Raw genomic sequence first — 27,655 nt, forward strand, 5'->3', positions numbered from 1 at the left:
TTTACTTCAACACATTGAAAGTAGAGGATTGATATTACTGAAACCAGGCAGGCTGTCTCTTTCTTTCTCCCTCTCTGTTCATCTCTCTCACTCCACATCTAACATCACCTCTTTGTCCCCTACCATTAAGGCTAATGAAACATTCATTGCAAGCATTCCCTGCAAACCAACAACCGTTTACATAATGACTTGTACTGTAACGTACACTGTATACTGCTACTTTGACCATAAGCTCAGCTGCCATACAGTACCATCTGTATAGGAAGTCTGTATGTTCCTAGAGTTTCATCCTGGCTTAACACCAACACAAGACCACGTTTCCAAATAATCTACATTTGCAGGTTTTAATTTACCTATTACAAAAACAGGATATGACATGTAATCGATCAGAGCAGACAAACTGCAACCTTTTAAATATATATATACTATATGAACAGTCACAGCATCTCTCTCATCGAACTTCTTCATACACTAAGTTTGAACGAGTGCTTGAGCGAGACCAACTCATTGATATGGTCACTTACTAGATACATGTGCAATTCTAACTCTGGTCCCTGAATATTTACAGCAGGTTAAAATGTATGCCACTGTGTCCGAGTAGGATGGCGGTCTATTCCATTGCCTACCAACATGGGGATTGCCAGTTCGAATCCCCGTTTTACCTACGGCTTGGTCGGGCATCCCTACAGACACAATTGGCCATTGCTGTGGGTGGGAAGCCAGATGTGGGTATGTGTCCTGGTCGCTGCACTAGCACCTCCTCTGGTCGATCGGGACGTCTGTTCGGGGGGAGGGGGAACTGGGAGGAACAGCGTGATCCTCCCACGTGCTATTGTGTTACTTTCTATGGGGTGGTGGGGTTTGAGTTGTGTTTAGTCAGAGATTTTAGTTTAGTTTAAGTGCAAACTTGTGAAAGTTATTTCGTTTACATGTAGTTAAATTGTAACATTGTTTGAATTGTTAGGTACATAAGTGAAACTGAGTATTGATAATAATAATGATATTTATTTCAGTTCGGATATATGTGTTTTTTGTGTGCTTGATAAGGACTTTTATTGCGAAATTCTATTGTTGAGAAATGTGTGCATCCGGGGTCTCAGTTGGGGAGCTGCTGTGATTGGGTGATTTACGTTCTGGGGGTGACGTCAAGAAAGTTAATACAGCTTTAGAGCGGAGATTCTTTAGTATGACTGGACGAGAGGACGGACTGGTGAGTGATTGCGGGAGTGAGTGAGTTATATTGTGTGTTAGCATGGGGTTGAGGGGTATTTGAATGATGTGTTTGTATTTTGTGTGGTTTTCTTTTCAAGGTTCGTAACCTGTTGGTTAAAAATAAAGAAATTTTCGACCATTGAGTGACGTCCTGTTCATCCTCGCCTCAGCTGCGGGGCTTGTTTGAGAGTTAGCAGCACAGCTATGTCCCCCTGGCGAAACTCCTCACTGTCAGGTGAAAAGAAGCGGCTGGTGACTCCACATGTATCGGAGGAGGCATGTGGTAGTCTGCAGCCCTCCCCGGATCGGCAGAGGAGGTGGAGCAGTGACCGGGACAGCTCAGAAGAGTGGGTTAATTGGCCAGATACAATTGGGGAGAAAAAAAGAGAGAAAAAAAATGTATGCCACTAGTGATAGTTCCACCTGTTATCCTATTTGCAGTACACTATGCACATCCTACACAGTCGCCATTGTGTTATACAAACCAGGAATATTTGATAGCGGTGGAGACTGAGGGGTAATTCCAGTGGTGGAACCAGAGTTAACTTTAACTCACAAAAATGGCTCTATAATCTGGATGGTTGTATCACGCCGTGGGAAATATCATGTGATGTTATTAGTGACATTTCACATAGTGCCGTAGACTACTTCCTCAAGGGGTAAACAAGTGTTTGCTGAAGAGCGTAAACTATGAGTTGAGGCGTCGTGCTCTCATTTCATCCGTGTCCTCTCCCTTCGATTCATTCCCCCATCACTCCCTGTACTCCTCCTCCTCTCTGTATGTGACCCAGTCTCTCACAACCCCCTCCCATTACACCATCTGTTTGTATTTGTGTGTAAACGAGTTGGTGCGACTCCGCGACTACATATCTTTGTGTATGTGTGTGTCTATGTGTGAGTGACAGAAGAGAGAAAAAAGGCTGGCCAAAGGTCACCTCGCGCTAAGTAGCTTAGCATCGGCTAAGTCGCCCTGTGCCAGCAGACCCATGGCCAACAGTAAACCTATTAGACATACAGCTGACACCAGAGGAGCACCTTGGGTAATGTAGGCAAAAATCACATGCACCTGGAAATAAGCTTATATAGGTGCAGTAGCTGTGTGTGAATAGAGAAATGTATTATATTGTCTCTCATAATCATCTCCAGTACTACTTAAAACAGTTGTTGATATTACAGTGGATAGTCATAAGATTTAGTTGTTATCATTTACGGGCAGAATTTTATGGATGTGGGCGTCCAGGTAGTGTAGCGGTCTATTCCGTTGCCTTCCAACACGGCGATCGCCGGTTCGAATCCCCGTGTTACCTACGGCTTGGTCGGGCATCCCTACAGACACAATTGACCATGTCTGCAGGTGGGAAGCCGGATGTCGGTATGTGTCCTGGTCGCTGCACTAGCGCCTCCTCTGGTCAGTCAGTGTGCCTGTTCAGGGGGAAGGGGGAACTGGGGGGGAATAGCGTGATCCTCCCACACGCTAGGTCCCCCTGGTGAAACTCCTCACTGTCAGGTGAAAAGAAGCGGCTGGGGACTCCACATGTATTGGAGGAGGCATGTGGTAGTCTGCAGCCCTCCCCGGCTCGGCAGAGGGGGTGGAGCAGCTTCCGAGCCATGGGGATGGCTCAGAAGAGTGGAGTAAATGGCCAGATACAACTGGGAAGGAAACAGGGGGAAAATTTAAAATAATAGTAATAATTTCTATGGATGTAAAGTCTACGCCCAAGTCATGGCCTTTGAAACACACCAAACAAAATGACTGCTTGAGTATTTGCCTTTGCAGGAAAGTGTTCACTACTTCATCCATACCTTCTGCGTCATCTGTCCATCTCCTCTGTTTCATACTGCATGCCACCCTTTTTTACTAGCTTGCCCTTTGCCATCACTTGCTCAAAAATGAGACAGCCAACATTTAAGAAATCTAGACACTTATTATTCCATAACGATTGATTGGAAAAAGTTTGGCAATATCAATAATTAAGACACACTAAATGACAAAATCCTCGATTAATGATTTTATTTTTACACCCAACGAATATAGAGAATTGTGGACTAGAATGGCTCACATATATACAGCTGTGCTGCTGATCTCCTCGTCTCTCCCTCTCCCTCAGCCTCTCCATCTCTAAGCGTCTGCCCATTTTGCTGTGTTCTGACCCCTAAATCCTGTTCACCTTTCGTCCCCTACCAGCCTGACCACACTGTTCTGACCTTCCTCTCTCACCTTTACAGAGTTTCCTCTCCATCTTTTATTTTCTACAAGTCCTCTATCAATCACCCTACCTTTCTCTACCTGAATTCTTCCTTCTCCAACATCTACCCAATCATCCATTCATCCCTCTCTCTCTTCTGTGATAGTTTCTGTGTGGGACCTGCATGGTCTTACTGGATGGAGACACGCATAGTGATTGCTACAATGTCGAAGTGCATCTTTGTGTTCGTCTGATTTATGGATCAGTAGAGTATGATCAGTCACCTGTGGTGCGGGGAACCCAGGTTCGATTCCTGGCTGCCCCCTGAATTCGCTACATTGGTGTCAGAAGTGGGATGGAGTTCAGGCAGGAGTTAAGACAGGCACTGGGTGGTAGTGAAGAGTTGCCAGATGGCTGGAAAACCACTGCAGAAATAGTGAGGGAGACAGCTAGGAAGGTACTTGGTGTGTCATCAGGACAGAGGAAGGAAGACAAGGAGACTTGGTGGTGGAATGAGGAAGTACAGCAAATTATACAGAGGAAAAGGTTGGCAAAGAAGAAGTGGGATAGTAAGAGAGATGAAGAAAGTAGACAGGAGTACAAGGAGATGCAGCGTAAAGCAAAGAGAGAGGTGGCAAAGGCAAAGGAAAAGGCGTATGGTGAGTTGTATGACAGATTAGACACTAAGGAAGGAGAAAAGGACTTGTACCGATTGGCTAGACAGAGGGACCAAGCTGCAAAGGATGTGCAGCAAGTTAGGGCGATCAAGGATAGAGATGGAAATGTGCTGACAAGCGAGGAGAGTGTGCTAAGAAGCTGGAAGGAATACTTTGAGGGGCTGATGAATGAAGAAAATGAGAGAGAGAGAAGGTTGATGATGATGTAGGGATAGTGAATCAGGAAGTTCAGCGGAAGTGAGGGCAGCTATGAAGAGGATGAAGAGTGGAAAGGCAGTTGGTCCTGATGACATACCTGTGGAGGCATGGAGATGTTTAGGAGAGATGGCAGTGGAGTTTTTAACTAGATTGTTTAACACAATCCTGGAAAGTGAGAGGATGCCTGAGGAGTGGAGAAGAGGCATTCTGGTACCGATTTTCACGAACAAGGGCGATGTGCAGAACTGTAACAACTACAGAGGTATAAAGTTGATCAGCCACAGCATGAAGATTTGGGAAAGAGTAATAGAAGCTAGGTTAAGAGGAGAGGTGACGATCAGCGAGCAGCAGTATGGTTTCATGCCACGAAAGAGCACCACAGATGCGATGTTTGCTTTGAGAATGTTGATTGAGAAGTATAGAGAAGGCCAGAAAGAGTTGCATTGTGTCTTTGTAGATTTAGAGAAAGCTTATGACAGAGTGCCGAGAGAGGAGGTGTGGTATTGTATGAGGAAGTCAGGAGTTGCAGAGAAGTATGTAGGAGTGGTGCAGGATACGTATGAGGGAAGTGTGACAATGGTGAGGTGTGCGGTTGGAATGACAGATGGGTTCAAGGTGGAGGTGGGATTACATCAAGGATCGGCTCTTAGCCCTTTCTTGTTTGCAATGGTGATGGACAGGTTGACGGACAAGATCAGGCAGGAGTCTCCATGGACGATGATGTTCGCGGATGACATTGTGATCTGTAGCGAGAGTAGGGTGCAGGTTGAGGAGAGCCTGGAGAGGTGGAGGTATGCACTGGAGAGAAGAGGAATGAAAGTCAGTAGGAGCAAGACGGAATACCTATGCGTGAATGAGAGAGAGGACAGTGGAATGGTCAGGATGCAAGGAGTGGAGGTGACAAAAGCATTCGAGTTTAAATACTTGGGGTCAACTGTCCAAAGTAACGGGGAGTGCAGTAGAGAGGTGAAAAAGAGAGTACAGGCAGGTTGGAGTGGGTGGAGAAGTGTGTCAGGAGTGATTTGCGACAGAAGGGTATCAGCAAGAGTTAAAGGGAAAGTTTACAAGATGGTTGTGAGACCAGCTATGTTATATGGTTTGGAGACAGTGGCACTGACGAAAAGACAGGAGGCGGAGCTGGAGGTGGCAGAGTTGAAGATGCTAAGATTTTCACTGGGAGTAACGAAGGAGGACAGGATTAGGAACGATTATATTAGAGGGACAGCTCAGGTTGAACGGTTTGGAGACAAAGCAAGAGAGGCAAGATTGAGATGGCTTGGACGTGTGGAGGAGAGATGCTGAGTATATTGGGAGAAGGATGCTGAATATGGAGCTGCCAGGGAAGAGGAGAAGAGGAAGGCCAAAGAGGAGGTTTATGGATGTGGTGAGGGAAGACATGCAGGTGGCTGGTGTGACAGAGGAAGACGCAGAAGACAGGAAGAAATGGAAACGGATGATCCGCTGTGGCGACCCCTAACGGGAGCAGCCGAAAGTAGTAGTAGTAGGTGTCAGAAGTGGGATGGTGAGACCATCGGAAGTGCGTGTCTCCAGAGACTTGGGGGAGCTGATATGCTGAAGCGCAGGGACGCACATCCTGGAGGACGGGGGCAGTGTAACGATCATGAATGAGTAGACTCACTAGCCAGTTGGCTAACCGGTTGGACCCTTCAGTCGACTGGTTAATGCAGTCGCCTGTGGTGTGGGAGACCCGGGTTCACATCCCGGCTGCGGCTGCCCCCTGAATTCACTACATGAAAGGATGGGCCAGACCTTCAGTGAGCTGTTTGCAGGTACAGCAGCAGCAACGATACTTAAAAGTACATGGGGCCATTATTGTGTTCCACTGCGTAAAAATGCTCTCTCTGTGTGTGTACAGTAATTGAGTGTCTCAGAGAAAGAGGAGAGAGAGAGATATTGTAAGTGTGACCCTATTCCCGTTCCAGTTACACGGAGTCCTACTCCCGTAGACAGCATATTAATAATACTGTCAACATGGCTACTTCGCTCCTAACACTGGAATGCCACCGTCGCTAAATACATCTTCATCCTGGTTCACCATGGCATGGGATTTTTTTTTTAAGTCTCTGTCTCTTTCTCCACTCCGGCAACTACGCCATTTATGCATAGTACAGAGTCAAAGAACTGCCAAACGCCATGCAAGAAATGTCACTATTAAAACAGATCTGACCCTCTCCGCCATGCAGCTTTGCACAAACCTCTCTTCCTCGCCTCTTACCACGTCTAAAATCCGACAGCCACACAAAGTACTGCATACATTACAGTTGTGTTTTTAAACCCTTCTGTACTGTTACCATGCCTCTTGACATTGGTTAGAAATTGATTAGAAGACAATATCACCATTCGCTGCGACATCTTAAAATAGTCCTCTCAGGTACTGATGACAAGACATGACCCCAGAGGTTTTACCAAGATGTCTCCATGAAGTGCTCCTCTCATCCTCCACTCCCAATCCATTTCACACGTCTGGAACACGCCCATTAACAGACCGAAAACAATGATCTGTAATGTCCTCGGATGCAGCACATGGCAGAAGCAAATAAATAGTACCTTTTAAAAAAACGGACCTACTCAAAGTCATTCCTCTTTCTCAGTACAGCAATGCCACCACAACGCAACCTTGAGGTGCCAATTTCACAACTTATTGTTTGTAAGTCTATAGGTTACATACTCGGGGTTTATCAGTACAAAGGGGCCAATAACTTACTCAGGTTGAGGTTGCTTTTGTGGCGCTTGATCCTGTCGGCCGCTCCATGGTAGAGAAGCTCAAAGCTGTCATGGCCGCAGTCCTCCATCTCAGACACACCTGTCCCGGTTTATACCGGACAAGATCCCTGCCTGCTCATGCACCCATGGGGCCGCAAAGTCGCCGGTCTGTCCCGGCCCTGAGAATGAGCCACAGCTACCGTCCCTGCTGTTCTGGACCAGGTGAAACAGCACCTCTCACCAAGTACCCCTACTACAATACCCTTTGACCTCAGGCCCTTTCAAAGTCTATCTCCATGCTCGCATACTCCATCCAGAGACACGACAGAGAACTCAATCATGGTGTTTACGCCCACGTTGCTGCAGACACAAAAGGACAGGCTGCCAACTTTAACGGCACAACAACAAACTGTTCCAGTAGATCTGCACAAGCTAAATGTGAATATAGAAGGTTGCTTTGTGATCCCAGCTGGTCTGAGTTGGACTAAGCAGGGGGTAGAAAGAGGAGAGCGGTGGAGGCAGAGAGAGGTGGAGCATTTTTTTTTAGTGGCTAGTTATCTAAGAAGGCCTGGAATCTGTGAGAGACAAGTACCAGTGGAGTGTTTGGTCCAGCCACACACACACACATACACGTATATACCATACCCTATGTGTTTCAGTCAGTTTTGTCAGTGTTTGTGTACATTGTGTTACAGCATGTGCTAATGGGTCCCCAAATGTTTAGCAATGTGCATGCATGTAGATGTGTGCAAACACATGCGTGTGGAGTCGAGGTTATTTGCGAGTTTGTGCAAATATTCTACGTAACTGCAGAAAAGCCCTCACCATGCACACCGGCAAAGATTTTCAGACCTCAAAGGAAAAGTACTGTGAGAGTTTTTCAATCCAGGACGAAGACAATGGCCCCTTTCACTGAGGAGAGTCGGAGGAAGGTTGGAGGGAGGGGGTGACGCTCACGCAGGAGAAAGAATATCTGCCATTTTACACTGGTTTCCCATTGTTCCCACTTTTCTGTGGTCAGTGCCTCAACACTGGTTAACCGTAACAGCGAGGAAGGTTCAGCTCTGTGGGCCAAAGCTGAAGGGCATGGCTCAATGCAGGATTCCGAGAACTGACAGGCAGTTAAAACTATTATGAGAATGTGCAGGAAGAGGGCAGGGTTCACAGGACAGAAACACTGACTTGGTGAAAGGGTTTCTGAGAGAAACTATAAAGAATAAACAAATGTCATTGGTGGAGAGGATGCCTAGTTTGGTAAAACTGAGGGGGGGAAAAAAAACACATCCTGTATCCTTTTGTCTGATCAGGTTTGGGGGAGGGAATCAGTTTGGGATTTTTTTATTTGTCCCACCTCAAAACAAGATGAACCATGAAAGCCTAGAGACTGGATTACAGGGTCCCTGGCTTCAACATTTTGACACCTTCTGTAGTTGTCTAAGTTCAAGTTATTGTTGTTATTATTGTTTTGTTTTTTGTTTTATTTAGAAATCCCCCCCCCCCAAATGAATTTGGCCTACTACCCCACTAGTCGCTGCTCCAGCTCCTCTTCTGCCGATCTGGGGAGGGCTGCAGACTATCACATGCCTCCTCTGACACGTGGAGTCGCCAGCCGCTTCTTTTCACCTGACAGTGAGGAGTTTCACCAGGGGGACGTAGCATGTGGGAGGATCACACCATTCCCTCCAGTACCCCCCCCCAAAAAAAGCCAAAGCCCCAACCAACCAGAGGAGGCACTAGTGTAGCGACCAGGACACATGCCCATATCCGGCTTCTCACCCGCAGACACAGCCAATTGTGTCTGTAGGGACGCCAATCCAAGCTGGAGGTAACACGGGGATTCGAACTGGCAATCCACATGTTGGTAGGCAACGGAATAGACCGCCTCGCCACTCGGACGCCAACGTTATTGTTATTTTTATAATTATACCGGCAGCCATACCAACATGTACCCTGGCTCTGCCGAATGACAGAAGAAGTGTGGGCTTGGCTAATACTTGGATGGGAAACCTCTCAGGAAAACTGAGTTGCTGCTGGAAGTGGTACTGGTGGGCCAGTAGGCGGCAGCTTTCCCTCTGGTAACAATAAACAACAAAAATCGCAATGCCCCAGTGCAGTGATGGGGACACTGTGCTGTAGGAGATGCTGTCCTTTGGATGAGACGTTAAACCGAGGTCCTGACTCACTTTGGTCATTAAAGATCCCGTGGCACTTATCGCAAAGAGTAGGGGGTGTCCTGGCAAAATTCCCAACCTGGCTCTCTCCATCTGGCTGCCTAATCACCCCCCTGTGTAATTCGCTCAAATGATTCCTCGCTCTCCACCTCAAGTGCACCAGAATGCTCACCACCACCTCAAGTGTGGTGAGCGTTCTGGTGCAAAATGGCTGCTATGCATCACCCAGGTGCTACACATTGGTGGTGGTTGAGGTGAGTTTCCCCTGTCACTGTGAAGTGCTTTGGGTGTCTAAATAAAGTGCTATATAAATGTAATCCATTATTATTATTACAACATTCTTTTATTCTTGCTTAACCTCCTCTTCTCTTCCTGTTCCCTTACATGGGACCGCTGGTGTCTGGCTGCTCTCAGCCAGGCCCACAGGTGGGCGATCAGATGTCAAGCGCATAATGTTTGCCAAGCCGTATCAGGAAAAATTAACTACAAGGTTAGCAAGCTTCCATTTTTTTCAATGTGACTGCGTTCGCAAAACATTCAAGTTATAAATGGAAGAACACAAAGAAAGTCATTGATTTTCCCTTTACATTTTCTTTTCACCTCTCCCCATCTCCATCCTCTGTGGGCCCGACCTAGATTTGGCTCACGCGTTTCGCCTGCCGTACTGAAGTTCACAATTTGAACCACTATCTCGACTTCTTGGCCAAATCTCCACACGCACTGTCGCTCTGGGCAACAAAAAAAAAAAAACATACACCCTTCCTTTCTTACACCATGCTGACCTTCTGTTCCCTAAGGATAACTCCTGGATATGCAGTTTTTGGTGAATACGTTTTTGTTAACATTGTCTCTCTGCAGACTCAGTGTGTATAAGTATGTCTATGTATGTGTGAGCATGCACACTCAGGCACCTGTGTGGGATATAAACATTTAATAAATCCTCTGGATAAGCAGCGCCGGGTAATTGAATGTTGCGTTGACAGGTAGAGGGGGAGTCCATTTGCTTTCAGGGCAGTAATCAGATCAGCATTTGTCTGGTCGGGGCTCTGCAGTCTCCTTTAGAGACAAACAGGAGTGATGACCAAGGCATCCTCACAGCCTCCAAACAGCCGGCAGGGGTGTGCTAAGGGCACGATGCAAGGGATAGAAGACATTTAAACTAAGCCTCTCATGCTGCCAGATAGCACTTATGAGAGTACACCTATAGCCCATGTGATAAGTAAAACAATGCTCAGTGTCAAAGACTGCCAGCCGAGTGAGTTTTCTTTCATGTTTTTTTTACAAAAATACACTGGAATAGTGGAAACCACTGTATCTTAACTTAGCCGCAAGGGCACAATTGGTACTCAACTCGGTTTATCAAGGTCCCCCCCCCCCACCCCCACAGGGCAATAAGTTTTACAAACTGGTTTTTCGTGGACTGATGTCTTCAGGGACCAAAACTAATATAAAATGCGACATTGCACAGCCCCGGGACAAATACGAGTTCAGGAAAGACAGCTCTTCCAAGTTAATATGTCTGGACGTTACCAAATGAGCTGCATTGCTTTGAATTATGTGTATAAGAAATGCAACTCTACAGTCTTTACCGGTCAGTGGTTAGACTAACACGGTGGAAAGTTGCTTTGGAGTGGAAAAAGCAAGACCTGTTAGTTCCAGTGCGCCCATTCCAGTGAATCTAATTCATTCTAAACTGGCCCAGAGAACACAGTCAATGGAATTTACCCATTAACAATTTCACTTTATCTTGTTGCACTGTCAAGAAGAAGGCATGCCTATTTTTGTTCTCAAAAGACCGTTGATTGACAAGTTGATGACAAGTGAAACACCAGTCAAACACTCACATGAAGCAGATTTTTGTCTTTGGGAATTTTCAACAGCTACGTAATACACAACAACGGACATTAGCCATGTCTGAGGTAGTGGCACTGTTGATAAAGTAATTAGCAATGGCTAACTGCGCTAACAACTAGCTACTAGCATACCAGCAACTAGCAGGTGACAGACAACTTGAGAACATGGAGGGTACAAGTTCAGCCGAACTATGACAGGCGGGACAAACAAAATCAAACAAATGTTAAGATCAAAATTTGTGATGTAATGTACGACCATCACAAATTTTGATTTCGAAGCACACGGATGACCCCAAATGCCCCAAAACCACCAAGAAAAAAAAGAAAAGAAAAGAGGGTAACCATATTTCTCTACTGGAATGTGCCTTTAACTTTACCACAGTAATAAAAAAAAAAGGCTTGAGTCAAGTTGCATTTGATTTTTAAAGAGGGGAGACACAGATCATCAACCTGCTACATAGAAGATTTGTGGCATCCGCCTCCCTATACACCGCCCGTGCAGGACTATTTGTTTTTTATGTTTTCTCCACACAAGAGTCCACCAAGTGACAATGATCACAGTTCCTTGATAAACCACACATCTTTAGAGTATTTCCTCTACATTAATCTGTGTCTATATCTCAGCACAGGAACAGTCAACACATCCTGTCTCAGTGACGTAATTTCCTGTCAAACATGAGCCACCTATACAAAGAACGACAGGCTTGGAACAACTCATAATACAGCCAGTTGTCGAGAGGAAAAATAGCTGTGCATTTGTGAGGATAATGAATCCTCATTCATTCTGCACAAATAGCTTTGGCAGCATTAGCATAATAGAATACTGATTTGCATAATTACTGTCAGTCTAAGACAATACAACTAGAGATTTTATGTTTTCTGTTATCTTTCCATTTTCAAAACATTTTCAACTATATTAACCCACTGCCCCATACATCAGTTTAATATTAAATCCCTCCATGTTAAGACTGGTAATACAATTATCTGAACGGCCGAAAGACAATTACAATAAACTAACAGCAAACGGACGTATATAGATAGATGGATAGCTGACTTTATTAATCCCCGAAGGGAAATTAAAACGTCATAGCAGCCAGACACATTAAAATACAAATAACAACAGATAAGACTAATAAGCAATAGAAAAAAAGTAAGTTTCAAGTGTTCTTGTAAAGGCATGTTAGTACACGAGCAGTTCAATGTCAGCAGGCCTGGCAAAGGCAGATGAATTGTAAAGTCTGATATCACCCAGCAGGAATGGCCTTGTGTCACTCCTTAAAATACCAGGGTTGAACGGGTCTGTTGCTAAAGGTGCTCTTTAGCCTGGCTAACGTGTTGTGTAGGGGATGGGAGGCGTTGTCAAGGCTCACCAGTAGTTTAGCCAGCATTCTGTCCTCCACCACCTCCTCCAGTGTGGCCAGCATGGATCCAGTGACAGGCCCAGCCTTCTTTATGAGTTTATTCAGTCTGTTGGCAAAGAGTTTTCTGTTGCCTTTGCTTTGATGCCTTCACCCCTGCACACCGCAGCATAGAAGATGGTGCTCGTAACAACAGACTGACAGAACATGGGAAGCATCTTATTGCATACATTGAAGGCCCTGAGCCTTCTCAGGAAATAAACCTGGCTCATGCCCTTCTTGTAAATGACCTCGATGTTGGTGGACCATTCCAGATTGTCGTCTAGTTGAATACCCAGGTACTTGTAGGACTTGATGATCTCCACGTCACTCCCACTTAAGCAGACTTGAGAAGGTGGGGCCTTCTTCTTCCTGAAATCCACCGCCATCTCCCGTCTTGACCACGTGCAGCTGCAGGTGATTTCCCCTACACCACTTCAGAAAGTGGTCTACCGGGCCCTTGTACTCCTCCTCCTGGGTACCCTCCACACACCCCACAATGGCAGTGTCATCTGAGAATTTCTACAGATGACAGAATTCAGAGTTGTACTTGAATTCTGACATATAGATGGTGAACAGGAAAGGAGATAGCACAGTCCCCTGGGGGGTCCCAATGTTACTCATCAGATGTGCAGAAACAGCTCTGTAGCTTCACAAACTGTGGTCTGCCCATCGGGTAGTCCTTAATCCAGAAGACCATGGGAGCATCCACATACAGGTCCTACAGTTTATACTTCAACAGTCTAGTATGGATAGTATTGAAGGTGCTGGCAAAATAAAGAACATGATCTGCATCATACTGCTGGGCCTGTCCAGGGATGAGTAAGCCCCCTGCAGCAGGTATATTATTGCATCATTCACAACCACATGTGGAGCAGGTAGGTCAGGTGAATCGGCCGTACTAAATTGTCCCTCAGTGTGAATGTGTGTGTGTGTGTGTGTGTGTGTGTGTGTGTGTGTGTGTGTGTGTGTGTGTGTGTATATCAGCCCTGTGATGGACTGGCAGCCTGTCCAGGGTGTCTCCCTGCCTGCCGCCCAATGACTGCTGGGATAGGCTTCAGCATCCCTGCGACCCTGAGAGCAGGATAAGCGGTTTGGATAATGGATGGATGGATGGACAACCACATGTGGCTGATACGCAAACTGTAGGGCGTCTAATGATGAGAATACCAGTGGTCTGAGGTATGCTAGAACCAATCTCTCCATGGCCATCATTATGTGAGAGGTTAGTACTATTGGCCTGTAGTCATGCAGGAATGTGGAATGCCCCTTCTTAGCCACTGGCACCAGGCATGATGTTTTCCATAGTACAGGAACTCTCTTAAGGGGCAGACTCATGTTGAAAAGGTGCTGGAGTACTCCACATAATTGGTCAGCACACGCCTTCAACATGTGGTCTAATGCCATCTGGTCCAGCAGCCTTACCCTGGTGAAGTCTCTCCAGCTCTTTCTTAACCTATTTGGCTGTTACGTATAGTCCAGCTTGGGGAGGGTCTACAGTGGTGGTCAGTGAGAGGGAGGGGGGTGAACGAGACCTGGGGCCTCCACTGAGGGTGTCAACAGGGGAAGAATGAATGTCAGAAAGGGACAGACCTTGGGGCTGAATGGGTAGGCAGCTCAGAGGGATACTGTGGGGGGCTGCTGGAGGTGAGGTGGCACGAGTCAAACCTGTTAAAAAACTGGTTCAGCTCGTTTGCCCGCTCTAAATTCCCCTCAGCAGCACCTCAGCCCCTCCTCTGGAAGCTGGTGGTCTCTCTCATCCCACTGCAGACATCCCTAGCCTTATTCCTCTGCAGTTTTTCCTCCAGTATCCTTCTGTAAGAGTCCTTGCTCTCCTTCAGTCTCTGATTTAGTTCCTTTTGTACATGTTTGAGCTCCGCCCGGTCCCCTTTCCAAAAGGCTGTCTTCTTTTCATGAAGTAGGGTCTTCAGGCTGCTGATAATCCAGGATTGATTGTTTGGGTAGCAGCAAACTTCTTTTGTGGGGATGGAGTTGTCAGTGCAGAAGCTTATGTACACAGAGACGCAGTCTGTTATACCATCAATGTCCTCACCATGCAGCTCATACAAGGCATTCCAGTCAGTGGCTTCCAGGGCACCACGCAGCGTCTCCATGGCCTCGTGAGACCACTTCCTCACTGTTCTCACTGTCACCGGTTGCTGCTGAACAAAAGGCTTGTATGATGGTGTGAGCAGAACTAAGTCACAGTCTGATCTACCAAGAAGGGGCAGGACAGTGGAGCTGCAGGCATCTTTAACATTTGCATACAGCAGATCCTTTGTTTCTCTTGATAACAACAGAAGCCCACTAGCGGGAACTGGCTACTTTATCAACCTACTTAATCAACCTTGAATTACTCTGTTCCTGTTTGATTGCTACTTGTTATGTAGCATTTTGCTGTAATGACTTGCAAAGAGAATGTGGAACTGCCTGTGGCTGTTATAGTGAAATGTATTGTGGATCGTGGTCCTGTCCTGTGCCGGTGTTGTGGGTTCAGCATCTAGAGGTATAAAAATGGTGTAAATTCCCTCATGCAGGATGCCCTTTAACAAAACAGTCACACTCTAACCCTTCAGCATGTCTAAGTATACGCTGGGGGGGGGCTGTATAGGTTGTCAGCGACAGGCTTAAACCCCCCCCCCCATTTTTTCTCCCCAATGTATCCAGTCAATTACCCCACTCTTCCGAGCCATTCAGGTTGCTGCTCTACCACCTCTGCCGATCTGGGGAGGGCTGCAGACTACCACGTGTCTCCTCCGATACATGTGGAGTCACCAGCTGCTTCTTTTCATCTGACAGTGAGGAGTTTCACAAGAGGGACGTAGCACGTGGGAGGATCATGCTATCTCCTCCCCCCGAACAGGCACCCTGACTGACCAGAGGAAATGCTAGTGCAGCGATCAGGACACATACCCACATCCGGCTTCCCACCTACAGACACGGCCAATTGTGTTTGTAGGGACACCCGACCAAGCTGGAGATAACACGGCGATTCAAACCAGTGATCCCCATGTTGGTAGGCAACGGAATAGACCGCTATGCTACCCCGGACACCCACTGACAGGCTTAAATTTGACGTGAGCAACTACAGCTGGGCGATAAAATACACAAATCAACGTTACAGCATCAATGCAACAAGGCATCATCTCCATTATTCATTCCGTCCTACTTGGGAAAGAACAAACAAACCTACGCCATCATCTCAGTTACAGTTAATTAACATCAGCTGTGACAGCGCGACAACAGGGTACCATTAACCTAGCACCATCAATCAAACTGTAGGTCGGAATAACCTTACATCCCTTGTTATTATGATCGATCCCTGTGTCCAACTGCTTAAAGCGGTATTGTTGCAGCAGTGTGTGCGTGTGCATGTGTATATGTCTGTCTGTGTGTGTGTGTGTGTGTTAAGTAGGACAGCAGCTAGGACACTGTATTGATCAGCAAGTTGCTGGTGAGTCCACAGCCTGTACCCCCTGCAGTGACCTTCGCCATGGCCTCCCACCCACATGCACCACTAAGCACGTGCACGATAAACCTGTACTTGAGCTGAACGATAGCAGAGCGCAGAAAGAAAAACAGAACACAAAAGGACACAAATACTCACTAACTCAGGCTTGAATGTGCCGCGGCCTTGTAAGCACAAGGTCGGCCGTCAGCAGGGATAAAGTATTGGTCTTTCTGATTATCCGCCAGACTCGTGTACAGTCCATATGTTTAGGTTGTGTGTTTTCTTGTCCGCTTGCCAATATTCTTTCACATCTCTGAGTGAAAACGAGGCTCTTAACGGTAGGGGAAAAAAACGTCATGGAGAGAAAGTCAGATAGATGAATGAAGGTGAGTTAAAGAGCAAAGCATGACAGAAAACCTGAGGAAAAGACAGAAAAGAGAACGAGATATACAACAAGAAATGAGTGACCAAAAAAAGAAAGAGAATAGAAGAGTTAGATATTAAAAAAACAAGGCTTTAGGATTAGTAGGTGTTATGTCAGTAGTGTTGCCCTCCACCATTTCATCATCAGTAATCGTGACAAGCTCAGTGTTGCAGCCCAAATTACAGAATCAATATATTCCCCCATCTTTTCCTGTGGTCCTGTTTTTTAAGGTTTTGTGTCTTTGCACGTGTATTGTTGTTACTGTTCCACAACGCGTGACATTTTCCTGCATGTATATCGCCATCTTGGGATTGTACCAACACCTGAAATGGAACAGGACAATCCTAAAACCATCGCAGGATCACAGCTCAACAAAATTATGCTTCTCACTGTACAAAATTATGAATCTTGGCACACATACATGGGTACAAACAAACGCACAAAGAGGCATAAACACACGTATGGACATAGTCACGACACACGAGACACATGCAGGTAGGCACAAATGCTTTGCAGTTTCTCACACACACACACACACCCACACCTAGCGCAGTGCAGATTCAGTGCAGTTCAGTGTGTGGAGCTAAAACCCCTTACATAATTTACACCTCCATTGTGCTTGTATCATTCTCTGCTTGGTGGCTGTGACCTAACAGAGCTCTGTACAGACAGGCTGCAGCCTGCCTGCCTGCCTGCCTGCCTGCATGCAACAAGGAGATGTGTCAATAGCTGACCATCTGATGGCTGAGGACTTCCAAAACTGATGTTGAAACCCATCTAAACTTTGTTTCAGATGTCTTGATGCATGCTCAATAATCCAGGTAAGAAAATAGAAGGTTGGGGGCATCCTGGTAGCATAGCAGTCTATTCCGTTGCCTACCAACACGTTGGTTTGAATCCCTGTGTTACCTCCGGCTTGGTCGGGCGTCCCTACAGACACAATTGGCCGTGTCTGTGGGTGGGAAGCCGGATGTGGGTATGTGTCCTGGTCGCTGCACTAGCGCCTCCTCTGGTTGGTTGGGACGCTTGTTTGGTGGTGGTGGTGGGGGGCGGGGTTGGGGGGAATAGTGTGATCCTCCCACGCGCTACGTCCCCCTGGCAAAACTCTTCACTGTCAGGTGAAAAGAAGCAGCTGGCGACTCCACATGTACGGGAGGAGACATGTGGTAGTCTGCAGCCCTCCCCGGATCGGCAGAGGGGTGGAGCAACGACCAAGATGGCTCAGAAGAGTGGGGTAATTGGCCGGATACAATTGGGGAGAAAAGGGGGGGGGTCGCAAAAAAGAAAATAGAAGGTTGAATCTGTTCTTCTGGATACTTTTATTGACAGATATGTTTCATCACCCAACTAAGTGACATCCTCAGTCTAACCTGACTGCAAGTACCCCCATCCCTTATAAACAATACAGCTGCATAACGACCGAAACCAACGACTAGTTTCATGTGCAAATATGGGCGTGACCATTAACTAGAGTTTCAATGGCCATCTGTACTATTCACAGAGGATGCAAACATTCCCAAATCCTCTGTGATGGCACACATGGCCATTGAAACTCTAGTTAATGGCCACACCCATATTTGCATATGAAACTGGTCGTTAGGTTCAGTCGTTATGCAGCTGTATTGTACTGTATTATTTATAAGGGGTGGGGATGCCTGCAGTCAGTTTAGACTGAAGATGTCACTGAGTTGAGTGAAGTTGTATCCAGATGAACTGATCCAACCTTTGATTTGTTTCAGATGACTAATCATCTACTTTTTGGAGCACTGTTGAATATACTACACATTGCAGGAGATGACAATTTTGTAATAGCAATGCACATTCATTACCACACAAAAGCCAGTGTTTTGAAGTGAATGAAAGGAATTATCGGCTCTCTCTCTCTCTCTCTCTCTCTCTCTCTCTCTCTCTCTCTCTCTCTCTCTCTCTCTCTCTCTCTCTCTCTCTCTCTCTCTCTCTCTCTCTCTCTCTCTCTCTCTCTCTCTCTCTCTCTCTCTCTCTCTCTCTCTCTCTCTCTCTCTCTCTCTCTCTCTCTCTCTCTCTCTCTCTCTCTCTCTCTCGCCTAGAATGCTTTGCAGAAAGCCCCATTATTTTGTTGCTGAAAACTGGAAAAAACAAAAAACAAATCTTTGGTCAAGTCTATTCTCTGTGGGTTTAACATGTTTCTATGTTTACTTCTATTTCTGGTTCCCTGTTACCATGCGGATGACTTTTTTTCCCTCTTCCAAGTTTTACTCAGCCTTCTTTCATGGACAACACAAGATAGAGACTAGTTTTCAACACTTCCCACGCACAGCCACCCCTCCTGCCGCTGTGCAGACAGAGTACAGCAGGAATAAAAGAGATAGTTTCTTAAAGTTCGGCTGTATAAAGTATAATTATAGCCCATAACAACTGATGGCAGACTGATAAACGCTTTTAACCCCAATCTTTTACCCTTCTGCAAGGTCAAAGTAGCATAAAATTACATTAGACGCCATCGGTTACACTTTTCCTTAATTACAGAGCGAGAGAGAGAGAGAGAGAGAGAGAGAGAGAGAGAGAGAGAGAGAGAGAGAGAGAGAGAGAGAGAGAGAGAGAGAGAGGGGTAAAAAACTGTGTGTGTGCCTCCTTGTGTGTGATCTTGCATCCAAAGACTTGCATGGTTGCTAATTAACCAATTAAGTGCCCTCAGAATAGTACTGATCATGTCACAGCGGATGCTAAAAATAAGTGTGGGACACACACAAAAAACAAAAACAACACACACACACACACGTCCCCCATATGGAATGGAAACTCGTGCCTTCTCTGTAGGTGGGTGACTAGTGGTGTTTGTTCAAGAATACTGCATGAGTTCAAGGCATTTTTCTGAGAGAGGGAGAGAGAGAGAGAGAGAGAGAGAGAGAGAGAGAGAGAGAGAGAGAGAGAGAGAGAGAGAGAGAGAGAGAGAGAGAGAGAGAGAGAGAGAATACACTTTCTCTCTGTTTGAAAGACTATCATGGAGGCCTACCTGTTTCCTGGGCGACGTTTTGCTAAATACAACTTTGTAAACAATTAAATTAACATTAAACTGATAGTCTTCACTCACGTCCATCTTTCTTTGTATTCTCATTTAACCCACTAACCTTCACTAATAGAATTGTTATGTACCGAGTCTTTTCTGTGTTGTGAATATTTTGACTGAAGCAAAAACTTAATTGTGAATCAAAACAGTAAAATGGTGGGCGTCCAGGTAGCGTGGCAGTCTATTCCGTTGCCTACCAACACAGGGGTCAACGGTTCGAATCACCAGACACAACTGGCCGTGTCTGCGGGTGGGAAGCCGGATGTGGGTATGTGTCCTGGTCGCTGCACTAGCGCCTCCTCTGGTCAGTCGGGGCACCTGTTCAGGGGGGAGGGGGAACTGAAAGTAATAGCGTGATCCTCCCATGCGCCACGTCCCCCTGGGGAAACTCTTCACTGTCAGGTGAAAGGAAGTGGCTGGTGACTCCACATGTATTGGAGGAGGCATGTGGTAGTCTGCAGCCCTCCCTGGATCGGCAGAAGGGGTGGAGCAGCGACCGGGACAGCTTGGAAGAGTGGGGTAATGGGCCAAGAACAATTGGGGAGAAAAAGGGGGAAAAAATCCACCCCCAAAAAAACAGTAAATGATCAAAATATATATATTTTCTCAGACAGACAAATACTAAACTAAACAAAACAAGTACTAAACAAATACTAAACACGGAGGCTACGGTGAGATCGTGGGAGCTAAAATTGTGGTAGTTGTTTACCATGGGGGTGTTTGGCCAACATTCTTGTTCCGAGTGACGGAGAAAGCAGAAATTCAGGGTCCAGCTTAAGGGAACTTTGACGGGACAAATTGGTGAGGAAACTTTTCGACATTTCCGTTGAGTTGCCGGTCTGCCTGACGGCTAGGTCAAGACCAATTATGTCAACGAAAAACTACCAAGATGGAAGGGAACGGGGCAGGATGTTCGTGTTAGACTGAATTCCACTGTTTCATATGCAACATCCATCAGAGCCCATCTAACGCAGCCACTGTCTTCTCGCTTTTTGCTTTGCTTCATTTGTTGAGGAAATGAATTAACGCGGGTTTTGTTAAATACTTGATCGGTCCAATCTCCATATAAACTGGATGTGTAACCTTTTTTTTTTAAGATTTTTTTTTTTTGACATTTTCTGCCTTTACTTGATAGTGATAATAGAGAGAGACAGTACAGGCAGGGGGGAGAGAGGGGATGACATGCAGCAAAGGGTCCAGGCTGGACTGGAACCCAGGCCGCTGCGGTAAGGACTCAGCCTTATGTGGTACGCGCTCTACCAGGTGAGCCACCGGGGCGCCCCCGCAGCCAATATTTTTGTTCTTACTGGTCTCTATGTAATACATAGTATTTTCCTATGTATACTATGGCCGCTCTTCTGACAGTTTGTTAAGGGGTTTCATGGCGTGTTTCCATACTGCATTGTTCTGCTGATGGTGAACTATAGCAGGGGTCTTATGCAACTCAGAGTTCAGCAATGAACAGCAACAGCACGTCTTGTTTCTCCCACATAATCTCATTAGGGCTCATTAATGACACACACATACATATAAAGCCCATTCCAAGGCCAAGAATGAAGAATACATCTCACTATCAGTCCCAAATGGCAAACTGCAACACGTTACAAATAGCATGCATATAAACAAACACACACACACACACCCACACACACATACACAACTGTTTTGAGCAGTGGGGAGTGTGAGGGAGCAGAAATGGACAGCTCGACAGAGCAGAGCAGGGCAGAACACGACATATCACGAATGAAGGGCAGCGAACTCAGGGCCGCATTAGGTGGTAATGGGCTGTCACGCTTCACTGTTCCCAGAAGTATCATTACAATGGCCAGTGATGGTAGCAAAGATAAAGAGACACAGGAGAAATGGATAACCAGAGACAGAGAGAGAGAGAGAGAGAGAGAGAGAGAGAGAGAGAGAGAGAGAGAGAGAGAGAGAGAGATTGGACAATCAAAAAACAGATAGAAACCAGAGGAAAAAAATCAGATGGACTGAGAGAGACAAAAAGAGAGCATGTACAGATGGACCACGGCACAGGGGGGGAAAAGCAGCATGGTTTGAAGCCCCACACCTTCACAGTTGTACACTAAATTCCAAGGCAAGGTCTGATTAGCTATTTAACCTAGCCATTTTGCAGCAAATTCGCTAGAAAGAGAGAGAAAGAGAGAGAACGAGAGAGAGAGAGAACGACTCTCAGAAGGAGAGATGATGAACCATGGCTAATTATACTGCCATGTCTGACTGTGAGAGGGGGAGAGGGGAAAAAGAGACACAAAAAGGTGCAGGAAAGGGAAGAAAAAAAAACGGAACGGGGGGAAAATAGGAATGAAGGGACGCAACACTGAGGCAGACACCCGCAACGGGAGAAAAGGGAGGGGGAGAGAGGGAAAACTGGAGATCAAACATATAAAGGAGAACACGAAAAGGGAGGCAGAAAAAAAGAAATCAAAGGAGCTGAGGGAGAAAGCACACTCAATCTCAAAAGTAAGCAACAGGGAAGGAAGGAAGCAAGGAAGGAAGGGAGGAGAAGGAGGCGGAGCGCAGACAGAAAGAGCAAAGAGTGAACAAGAGGAAGAAGGCTCTTTGTAGGGAGCACTAGTCTTGGTAGCATCCTGACACTAACAATACAACACACACACACACACACACACACACACACACACACACACACACACACACACACACACACACACACACACACACACACACACACACACACACACACACACAGTTCTAAATAACGAGGGGGCAAAGGACTTCAGTCCGTCTTGATGCATGCTCACTAACCCAGGTAAGGAAAACACAGGAAGTTGAATCAGTTCATCTGCACATCATTTACTGGGAGAAACGTTTCATCACTCATCTAAGTGACCTCTTCAGTCTCAAGTGACTGCAGGTATCCCACCCTTATAAACAATACAGTGGCATAACGACCGAAACCAACTGGTTTCATATGCAAATCACTGTGATCATTAACTTGAGTTACAATGGCCATGTGTACTATTCACAGAGGATTGGGGAATAGTTGCAATCACAGCATTGTAAGATGGCGACATATGTACGCATAGCCCCCCCCCCACCCCACCCCACCCCACCCCCTCGGTTCAGGGATGGTCATTCCCTCTTCACATAGATGGCCTTTTTAACTCCCCACTCCAACCAGCGTTCCTCTCTATCAAGGATGTGCACATTCTCATCCTTGAACGGGTGGCCGCTGGCCTGTAGATGGGTGTAGACTGCGGCGTCCTGGCCTGACGAGGTAGCTCGTGTAATGGTGTGTAATGCACTTCACAGTCCATTACACGCCATGGACCCATCCATGTGCAGCACTATGGTACAGGACAGCCAGTTCTTAGAAACTGTGTGTGTGTGTATGTGGGGGGGGGGGCTTTCCATTTATTTTCCCCATTATTACACATCTGTACATGGAACCAGCCACACCCATACGCATTTAACCAGAGTGGTCAAAGGGCACAATTTATGACACCAACGGAGCAGGAAACAGGTCTGTGTCAAGCCCAACACTTTACACTATGACCTGGACTGGACTCACGTTATCGCATGGACTCAAACCAACTTCCACCTCAGACAGCAGTCCTACGACTCACAGGCCACGCTGCAGCTCAACCCTGACCCGCTCCACGACACATGCAACAGCCTGGCATTGGCTGATTATGAAAACAAATTCTCCAAGTTAATCTCAGCAGAGCAGAGTTTAGCGAGGTCTGGGTGGACTTCTGCACCAGTTATGGGGGCGATCTGATCAGTTGCACTCTGCAAGACAAAGGACTTGAAAGCACTTTGGTGGGTTAACCCCAGGCTTTGTGTGTGTGTGTGTGTGTGTGTGTGCTCATTTACTCACGCAGAAAATGTTTCTCCAATAAGGCAATTTCCAGGTGACCTTTCACCTCACTGAGTCGATCTGACTCCGTCCTCTGGAAGTCCTGGATGGCCGAAGCCATGATTGGCGACCCCGAACCTGCCTGCACACACACACACACACACACACACACACACACACACACACACAAACACACAATTTTGCATGTGGACGTACATGCAAATACACACATATATTTATGAGCACAGGCACAGTCGTGCATACACAAGCACATTTACAATCACCACCAAAATGCACAGACACAGAGAGAGAGAGAGAGAGAGAGAGAGAGAGAGAGAACGAAGATTAAGTGTTAAAACTACATGACAAATGTATAGAAGCCCATATTAGGAATATCTAATTTAATCACACTTCACATAGACTCGCACACACACAAAAACATAAACACACATGCTCGAACATGCCCAGATCATCTAGCCATGACTCACGCTAACGTCTTCCCTCCTGAGTCAGAGTCCACACGGAGAGCAGCGGAAGGAGGAAGGTGAGAGAGGAGAGAAAAGAGAAAGAAGAGAGGGGGAAATACCTCGTTTTTCAGAAAATGCAAGAACGATGACTCACACACCCCTTACTCAGGACTCCAACCTGGCTTAAAACACACACACACAAACACACACACACACGAGCGCATGTGGGTGTGTGGAAGAGCCGAGCAAAAGCGATGGAGACAGGAGGAGAGAGGAGTGAGCGATGACGAAAGGAGAAAAACAGTGGGAGAGAGCGAGTGAGATGGGACGGGGAGAAGATGGAGGGAGAGAGCAGACTGAGCGGAGGAAACGGAGTCCAAAGAAAGGAAAGGATCAGACGTGCTCGCATGGCAGTTGCTGCAGGTTGAGCGTCAGCGCCCGACTATGGCGAGGATGTCACTTTAAGAGACTCTTGCCCCACACACACACACACACACACACACACACACACACACACACACACACACACACACACACACACACTGCAGCAGCTTCTTCACAGTAGCAATCAGCATCGTTTGTGCACACCTAAACACACACACACACTTGTGCCCTGATGCACTGTGCTTACTCTGAGTGAGAGTAAGGACCAGGAAAAAGAGCGAGTGGATCATGCAGCAGAAACAGACAGTGACCTGCAAAAAAAAAATTGCTTGGGAGAGAGCCAAAAGCCTGACAACACAGGCGGGTGGAGAAAGAAACAGACAGGAAAGGGGAGAGAGGGAGAGAGCAAGTGGAAAAAAAAGAGGTCCTTGAATAGAGCACTTTGAGTCCTTTATGGAAGTATGTCAGGGAGAATAAAAGGATGGGATGAGAGACAACGAGTGAGAGAGAGAGAGAGAGAGAGAGAGAGAGAGAGAGAGAGAGAGAGAGAGAGAGAGACACGCACACACACACACCAGGGGAAAGAATGAGAAGGACAGAGAGAGAGAGAGAGAGAGAGAGAGAGAGAGAGAGAGAGGGAGGGAGGGAGAGAGGGAGAGGGAGGGGAGCAGACCGTCGAGATGAAATGGTCTGTTGCCGCATCGGGATTGTTCAGTGAAAATTATGTTATTTCATCTATCCGCTGGGCTAATCGATCTGGATATGGTTTATATAATACACTCCCCGATTGTTAAAATGCGATACACAACTCAAACCGCAAAGACCTGCAAATACCTATGACTCTTTCACTACCTGCAGTGTGGATTATTTTAACAACATTTGGTGCCAACTCACTAAATTTTCAACCAGGCCTAAATGTCTTTGTTCAGAGTAAATTTACCCCCGTTCTCTCCCGCCCGGCACAGGATTATTGGATTACTGAATTACTGCCAATCGTTCCTTGGAAATGTTGAATATTCTAAGTAAAGATGACACGTGGAACAGTTATAATTTATCTAAAAGGCCTCGCCATATCAAAGAAACATTAATAAATGCTACGTCAACGGCACAGACGTTGTGTGCTCATTCTGATAGCAGGACCTGGCCGATCCTGTAGCCTGTTAATGACAGCTACGCTTTTTTACATGCCCGGATAATTATCTTTTTCATCCCAAGTAATGCTTCCATTTTTCCCTTCTGAGCTTCAGCATTTGACGCTACCGTGATACCAGAATCAGGGTGGATGCTTGCAGAGACGGCGACGCTAAGCTAAGCGACACTAGCCGTTTTAAGCCCGTCAAAATCCATCTCAACAGATGAAGAAACGCACAATTACGGTATAGTTGAAGGCAAACATTTGCCTTGGACGTAGTAAGAGGCTTTATTTTGTACACCCCCTAGCCATTTGTTTATTCTATTGAGTGGAAATGTGCACATACCCTAAGTTCAACATATGAGCATCAAAATGGCACACACTTGGGCTGCACAACGTATCGGTCAGCTCATCGGTATCAGCAAACAATTTCTCCCCATTAAAATCCCACAGAATTCCCACATTAAAGAGGCCCTGGTTAAGTGTGGCTATCCTAACTGGGCGTTTGTCAAAGCCAGGAAGGTGCACAAACAGTGCACCAGCTGATTGAAGAGAGAAGGACAGCAGCTGTCAGAGGTGATTCCGTATGTGGCAGGAGTGTCAAAACAGTTGTGACGCGTATTTTCCAAACACCGCGTCTCAGATGCTGTCAAACCCTAAAGCACGCTGCGCCAGAAGTTGGTCCACCCCAAGGATCGGGTCCCCCGACACAAACAGTGTACGCTGTTAAGTGCCAGGAGGTTTACTGTGACTTGTACATCATGAAGTTGGTCTACCCCAAGGATTGGGTCCCCCGGCACATACAGCGTACGCTGTTAAGTGCCAGGAGGTTTGCTGTGACTTGTACATCGTGAAGTTGGTCCACCCCAAGGATTGGGTCCCCCGGCACATACAGTGTACCCTGTTAAGTGCCAGGAGGTTTGCCGTGGCTTGTACATCGTGGAAACCAAACAGACGTTGACCAAGAAAATGGCACAACACGTCAGGCCAGGACTCCAGTCAACACCCATCTACAGGCCAGTGGCCACTCTTCCAAGGATGAGGGTGTGCACATCCTTGATAGGGAGGAACACTGGTTTGAACGGGGAGTTGGAGAGGTCATCTATGTGAAGAGGGAACGACCATCCCTGAACCGAGGGGGGCTAAGAGTACATCGCTCGCCATCTTACAAAGCTGTGATTGCAACTATTCCCCCAATCCCCTGTGAACAGTACATGTAACGACCATGGATGACTAGACTCACTAGCCCTTGGCTAACGGGTCGGATCCTTTAGTTGACTAGTTAGCGCAGTCACCCATGGTGCGGGCTATCCGGGTTTGGTTCCCGGCTGCCCCGAATTCGCTACATACACAGGGCTATTGTAACTGTAGTTAATGTTCACGGCAATTTGCATATGAAACCGATCGGTTTCGGTCGTGATGCCAGTGTATTGTTTATAAGGGTGGGAATACCTGAAGTCAGCTGAGACTGAAAAGGTCACTTAGATGAGTGATGAAACGTTTCTCTTTCAATAAATGTTGTATCCAGATGAACTAATTCAACTTTCTGGGATTTCCTTACCTGTATTATTGAGCATGCATAAAGACACACCTTGCTGTGTTTTCAGGTAAAACTACTGAGCTGAATTTATTTGCACAAGGATTAATATTACATTACATTATATTACATTAGTCATTTAGCCGACGCTTTTATCCAAAGTGACTTACAATAAGTGCATTTAACGTAGGAAATCAGGAGAACTACTAGTCATCAGAGGTCATAAGTGCATCTTCTCTCTAAACAAGCATCTAAGAGCAAAACCAGTGCTAAAGTAAAAGCGCAAGAAAGAGATTTTTTTTTCTTTTTTAAATGAGTGAATACAGTAAGTGCTAAGAACAAGTAACAGAGTAGTAGTTCTTGAAGAGGTGAGTTTTCAACCTGCGCCGAAAGATGGACAGCGACTCCGCTGTCCTGACATCAGTGGGGAGTTCATTCCACCACTGTGGGGCCAGGACAGAAAAGAGCCGTGACCGGGTCGATCGGCAGCAGGGGCCTCTGAGCGACGGGGCAACCAGGCATCCCGAGGCAGCAGAGTGAAGTGGTCGGGCGGGGGTGTAGGGCTTGACCATGGCCTGGAGATAGGGAGGCGCTGTTCCTTTCACTGCCCTGTAGGCTAGCACCAGAGTCTTAAACTGGATGAGAGCAGCTACTGGGAGCCAGTGGAGGGGCATGAGAAGGGGAGTTGTGTGGGAGAACTTAGGGCAGTTGAACACCAGACAAGCTGCAGCTTTCTGAACAAGCTCCAGAGGTCTGATGGCCGACACCAGGGCGCCAGCAAGGAGGGAGTTGCCGTAGTCCAGTCGGGAGATGACCAGAGCCCGGATGAGCACCTGTGCCGTCTCACCGGTGAGGAATGGGCGAATCCTCCTGATGTTATACAGGAGAAATCTGCAGGAGCGAGCAACCGATGCAACGTTTGCCGCAAACGACAGTTGGTCGTCCAGGATCACACCCA

The 27,655-nt window shown here is 46.6% G+C and overlaps 1 protein-coding gene across 1 annotated transcript in view; it reads right to left on the bottom strand.

Moving 5' to 3' along the window:
• The window catches only part of gramd4a (GRAM domain containing 4a), an 83,696-nt gene that overhangs the window by 35,142 nt on the left and 20,899 nt on the right, over nt 1-27,655 (bottom strand). The window contains exon 3 of the mRNA XM_056275920.1: nt 23,199-23,319. Coding sequence (XP_056131895.1) covers nt 23,199-23,319 — 121 coding nt within the window. The remainder of the gene's footprint in view (nt 1-23,198; nt 23,320-27,655) is intronic.

The sequence above is a fragment of the Lampris incognitus genome, chromosome 3 (genome assembly GCF_029633865.1).
Source record: "Lampris incognitus isolate fLamInc1 chromosome 3, fLamInc1.hap2, whole genome shotgun sequence".
In the NCBI taxonomy this organism is placed as follows: Eukaryota; Metazoa; Chordata; class Actinopteri; order Lampriformes; family Lampridae; genus Lampris; species Lampris incognitus.